General features: G+C 53.4%; 1 protein-coding gene across 8 annotated transcripts in view; it reads left to right on the forward strand.

Moving 5' to 3' along the window:
• RBPMS (RNA binding protein, mRNA processing factor) overlaps nucleotides 1-5,159 on the forward strand; it is a 173,605-nt gene extending 168,446 nt beyond the window's left edge. For 3 of the 8 annotated variants that reach the window (XR_006294278.1, XR_006294271.1, XR_006294277.1), the window contains one exon: nucleotides 1,376-5,030. Coding sequence is in view for 2 of the 8 variants with exons in the window: in XM_043560818.1 (XP_043416753.1) it covers nucleotides 4,810-4,930 (121 nt within the window). In the remaining 6 variants the exon portion in view is untranslated. Of the gene's footprint in view, nucleotides 1-1,375 lie in introns of all 8 variants that reach the window. The other 5 variants (XR_006294279.1, XR_006294273.1, XM_043560763.1 and 2 more) reach the window with 3 other exon arrangements.
• Nucleotides 5,160-6,000: the final 841 nt, after the last annotated feature.

Here is a 6,000-nt window from a genome sequence, read left to right on the forward strand (position 1 = left end):
TCAAGTTTTGTTGGGCTCTTTTCTCCCTCTGCTCTGGCAAACTTTAAGGACCCATACAATTTTTTGGAAGCAAGTTAGAATGATTTTTTTTTTTTAATGCAATAAATTGACCCAAACATCAGCAATTCAGGGCAAATGCGCATCAGCCCTGTCAGGAAGCAGCAGCTGGAGCACAGGGTGACTTCATTTAGACAGCGGAAGGGCCTGGTGACCCAGAGCAGACAAGAGGTGGGGGTGGATCCGGGACTCGGGGAGGAGCTGAGTTGGGTTGCGGGCTGCTGGCCAGCATGGGCTAGACAGGGTGCAAGGTGTCGTCGGCACTAGCCATGTTCACCTTGGGGCTTGCCAGTTCTGGGGCCGTCCGTGGAAGATCGAGTTTGGAGGAGGCCTGACATTAGCACTGCTTCTGGCCTGCCCTCATGAGCCCTCGGAGGGCCTGGACTGTGAGGAGGCTGAGCCTTCTCTGGCCAAGTGTGGAGCTGGAACCCACACGGGGAAGCAGCTTACTGGCCCATGCTTTGTGCTGGTTTCTGGGGCTGACAGGCGCACATGGGGAGAGGTGGCCGGGGGTGTGTGTGTGTAGAATGTGGGGGAGGAGTTTCCAACTCCAGAAGACTGTTCTGGAGACTCGAGACTATGAGCGTTTTTAAATGTTAGTAGCTAGGCTTTTTATTACAAATTAATATTGGTATTTGATTTTTTTAGGCCAACAGGTATAAAATGAAAACTGTGTCCCATGTTCATTGGGAGTTGGGTTGGGGGGGATATTCCTTACCTGACTTTGGGGGAGAAATGAATACATGTTGGAGAGACTCTTGGGGAAGAATCACCAGTAAATAGGTCAAGTGCATGTAGAACGATGGGGGAAACAGTCTCACTGTCGGGAGAAGGAGCTCCAGTTGAGTCCGGGAGGAGCAGCCACGGCCAGGGCTGGCGTCGCTCCTGAGCTGCCGGCAAGTGCCTTGGCCCCAAACCCAGCAGCAACACCTGCACCGAGGGCCACAGGCCGACCTTTTTGAGGACAACTGACACGAAAGGTTTCCGAATTGTAGAATATTCTTTCAGAGAGCAGCACTCTCCGTGCTCTTCGATGGAGACTGTTGTGCCTGACCCCAGACTAGATTGTCTACGTGCATTTTCCTCCCTGTGTGTCCTGTCACGTGCACGGTGTGGTTCAGCCCCCACCCCTTCAGGAAAGGCTCTGTGGGGAGAGGCCACCCTGCAAACGGAGCCTGACCCCCCCCCCCCACCCAGCCCCCACCCCTCCGTGGTGCTCTGTGTTCCCGGATGTCTCTGTGTTCTGTTTAAAATGTCCTTGTTAATACATTCCAAGGTTTGAACTCCGTTCTTAGCTAAACCCCTTCCTTGTTTACAGGGACTGAAATAGCCACATTCTGACCTTCTGTTCAGTCTGGGAACATCTATGGCAATGTGGACGCATTCTTTTCCCATGTGAGAATTACATCTACACGGCACAGTTATGGAAAAGCTCGGGAAACTATCAGCTCTCCTCCCCTCTCTTCTCTCTTCCCTCCTCCCTTCCATGGGTTTTCACCTCAAAGCCTTTCTAATCAGCCAAAATTACCCAGCCCCACACACCTTGCTTCCTGTGCAGGAGGAAGGGGACAGAGTGATGGGAGGTCAGGGTGGGCTGCTTATTGTCCGGGGAAGCCAAAAGCACCCTCCCACCCCCTCTGCCCCCCAAACTGCTTCCTGGGGCAGCCCCCCGTCAGGGCCAGAGCTGCCCCATGCAGGTGCTGAGGGTGCTTCTCAGAGGGGGGTGTGATCAAGTCTTAGGGTCACATGCCATTTATTACCCATCGTTCTTGTCTCCTTTGCTGCCCCAGAGTGCAAGTGTCGGAAGTTTTGCTACACGCAGGTAACGATGTCTGGGGTGGAGAAACGAGGACATAGTCTTAGGGAGGAAAATTATCCTTCAGGAGGCCAAACCAATGGCCTGGACAGGGAGGACTCCTCATGAGGACGCCGAGGAGAAAGGCCTGCAGGCTGAAGTGCCCAGGGAAGGCCGGAGAGGTGGCACTCCCTCCGAGTTCTGAGAAAGGAGTTTGTGAGGACAGAAGAAGGGGGATGTAAGCATATGCCCCACAGGTTCTTGTCAAAAGTGGGTTCTGACCAAGCTTTGAGGGCCTCGAGGGAAGTGGTAGGGATTTGGGTCTTGGGGAGGCAGGCGAGGGGTTTTCAGAAGCTTTGTCACCTTGCCCGCAGCAAAATGAAGAATCAAGTTAGAAACACATACCGGGAGAGGCAAACCCAAGATGGTGATGGTGGTGTCGGGAATTAGCAGTCGTCCGTGTCACCAGGGGCCGGGTGGAGGGACAGTGACACAAGTGGCGGGGCGGGAGCCGGAGCCGTGTTATGGTGAGGCGGTGAGTCTGGGTTCAGAGGTGGTGCCTTTGAGGTCACGGCAGCAATGTCCAGGGCACAGCTGACAGCGATGGGGACAATTGTCTGGGAACTGGCTGTGGAACCAGAAAGGCCAGCAGTAGCAACGTGCACTTACCCAAGGATGGTTGTTGAGCAGAGAAGGCAGACCCGCCGGGCCCCTGCCCAGGGCTAGAGGACACCGTGGGCACCTGGTCCAGCCTAAGCCCACGGGCAGGTGTGCACACACATGGAACATGGCCTGTGCTCCTCCGCCTGTCCGTTCAGTCCTTCCTCTCTGTCCCTGAAGGCAGTGTAGCAGCTTGGGTTTCAGCAAAGTCTCAGTAATGATTCAAGACTGCCCCCCCTCTTTTTTTGCCATGTCCCCACGTGGGGTCTGGGCTGCCTTCCCAAGATGGTGCTGTGCGAGCCCCACATGCAAGCCCCGCAGGTTCCCAGCATCCAGGGGCTGCCGAGCACCGTCCCCTGTGAATTGTTCCAAAGTAGGAACAGCCATAGGGTGACTGCTGTTCCTAAGAAACGGCTTCCTGGAATCAACACACAGCTCTGACTGCTGGCCCATGATCAAGTTTGGGATGACGTGGAACTTGTCATTCCAGACCTGACAAGCCGCAGGAGGGCAGGGGAGAGAGCATCTCGTGTCCACTTCCTCGAAGCAGGTTTCCGTTTCTGTGGCCGCCCAGACCTGGGGACACAAGGGGGCACTGCCTCCTCCCAGTCTGGTGGGGAGGCTCCTTCAGTGTAGTTCAAGGGCAGCAGGTCAGGCATTTGAGGGACTGTGAGGTCACGGGGTCATTAGGAAGGTCAGCTGCTCCAGCCCCAGAGATCATGCCACCAGCCCGGGGCTGCTCCGTGCCACACACGCCTGGAGTGTGGGACCCTGGTGCCCCAGGCAGGTTCAAGTCAGGGTGTGGCAATGGGATGTAGCTCTCAAGAGCGGCCCCTGCTAAGTGTCACAGGTCTTGTGACGTGTACCTAAGATGGGGTGTGCATAGTCCCGGCCCACTCTGCTTTCTCCGTCACCAACCATCTGCCAAGTGACCGGTGATCCCCCCGCCTGTGCTGGGCCCCCGGGGGAGGCAGAGCAGTCAAAGTGAGATTTCCAGAAGGAGTCTATCTCCTGCGCTCCTGCCATTTCAGAGAGCTCTGCTGAGAAGATGAGGCAAGGGTGGAGGGTCATGGAGGTCAAGCCTTGCAGAGCTTGACCTGGGAGCATCTCCAACCCCAGGGCTGTCTGGCTGGGCCTGTGAAAAGCACAGTTAACTGATGTACTGGCACCAACTGAATAGTGGCAGCGGGCTCAAGAGACTGGTGAGTGTCACCCGCATATTACAGTTGAGGCTCCGAGTGTCCAGATCCCTGCCCTCGAAAGCTGCACCCCGATTTCTCTCTGGGGGGATTTTACCGTGATCCATGGGTCTGTGGTAATTATGCTGGATCTTCTGACTTGCGGCCCATTGCTTCTGCCGTCATCTACGAACCAGGCCGTGCCAGGGTTTGCCGGGTCGCAGTGCACGTGCAGCCAGCACTGGGCGGGTCTGGTCTGCATAGGAGTATTAGCTCGTCCGGTTAGTGATGTTTGTTCACAGAATGCTTCTCACTTCAGGATTTACTGCTAAATACACATCCTCTTAAATCAGTTTAACTTCAGATAGATGGGTGGTTACTAATAATGCCATTTTCTTTATAGCTTCCTCCCCCCCACACACAGAAGCATTTCCCTGTTCAAAATTCTAGTGTATGCAGAGCTACTTCTGCATAGACCTTTGTGTGCCTTTTTATTTATTTTTGAGAGAAAATTCCACGCAGGCTCCTCAGTGTCAGCATGGAGCCTGACACAGGGCTCGAACTCACAAACTGAGATCATGACCTGAGCTGAAGCTGGATGCTTAACTGACTGAACCACCCAGGTGCCCCTTTACGTACCTTTTCCACAACCATAAATTTAGGAGTTTGATGTGTTGGTAGAATGGTGAGAAAATGGAGTTGGACAGAGTTAGAGGTGCTGCAGTCTTCACCTAGGTGAAGCAAACACAGGACCGCGATGGGACTCAGCAAAGTCTCAGTGATGATCCAAGACTGCCCCTTCGCCGCCCCCCCCCCCTTTTTTTTTTTGCCACAAAGCAAACCACATGTGAGCATTTCCTTGCAAGTGCAGGGGAAGAAGGTCTTGAAACGTTTCTGGTAAGAGATAAATACGTTGCCCATGTATCTAAGGTGAGAACGTTGCTGCTCTCATGAGGGATCTTTGGAGGGTCAGAAAATCTGTTCTGTGCACACAGGCTGCTGCAGAGATGCCCCCACGAATGTCCCGGGGGGTCTCCGCCCTGAGTACTCTCCCCTGCGCGGTCCCACAAGCTTGGAGGAGGGTGAGGTCTCCCCTCACACGTGTTCTTTCTGTTTCAGGCTTGAACAAACCTTGCCCAGTTTTGATCCCTTCAAGACTTTGCCACAGCCTCTATCACACATCTGTTTTTCTCGAAGAAAAAAATATAATAAAAATGTTTTACTCTTTTACACTGTATAATTTTAAGATATAGTGTGTTATTTGTGAACGCATGGTCTGACCTTTCTGTACAGTTTGGAGATATTTTCAAATGAAACATAAAAGATGTCAATAAAACCAAGAGAGTGAGTATTTTTATACTAAACATTTTAAGTATGAGAGGACGGGTGATTTTACACTGGGTTGGATCAGTTTTTTGTGCTTGACTTTTGAATGCTTGTTATTAAAAATATCTATTTTTTTCTTCCAAGCCGCATGTTTGAGGCATGTTTTTAAACGTTACAAAATTTCCGGAATCGTATTGTGAATGTATAGCCATCTGCTTGCCTGGCTCGAGTCCAGGGGACGTTAGGACCATGGTGTGAGGGACAGAGCTTCATCCTGCAGTCCTAGGTGCATCTCCCCCGTTGTAGTAGGACCCTTCCCCAGGACGGTCAGAAGCATCTAGGAGCTTCTACATAATGGCATGCCGACAGCTGGACAAAGAGGCCTGGCTTTGGTCCACACTCCTGATCAGAGCGGGCCATCAGCCCCAGCAGCTCCGGAGGAGCCCACGCAAACGGGGGGTCCAGGTTTGGGTTTTGCTGTTTCCTTACATTGATCCTGCTCCCCCGGGTGTGACCCCCACTGGCGCGCGCGCCTCCCCCCAGCGGGCATGGGGGAAGGGAGGTGGCCTTGCCCAACCTGCCTGGCTGCCAGCGGCGGCTCTGATCTCCCAAGTGATTTTGCAAAAACGTTGGTTGAACTGAGCTGGCGTTCCTGAGTCTGGGCAGCACCGTGCCGGATGAAGCACTTAGAACGTTCTCCCAAAGCCTATGTGCTCACTGTGATGCCAGCCGCCCCTGTGCCCACGGAGAGAGGGCGCGGCCGGTGGGTGTCTGCAGTGAATACCGTGGAGCTAGCTAGCTTCGCAGCCTCAAAACCAGTCTGGTGCAGAGCCTGTGACCACTCGGTCTCTCCCCCTTGTGGCCAAAGAGCACACATTTATTTTACACAAAAAATAAATCCTCTGCTGCTAATACAGCTAAACATCACACAAGCCTGCTCGCTCACAACGCGAAGCCTTAAATGTTTTAATGATTATGTGGTTG

The sequence above is a fragment of the Prionailurus bengalensis genome, chromosome B1, assembly GCF_016509475.1.
Source record: "Prionailurus bengalensis isolate Pbe53 chromosome B1, Fcat_Pben_1.1_paternal_pri, whole genome shotgun sequence".
Classification (NCBI taxonomy): Eukaryota; Metazoa; Chordata; class Mammalia; order Carnivora; family Felidae; genus Prionailurus; species Prionailurus bengalensis.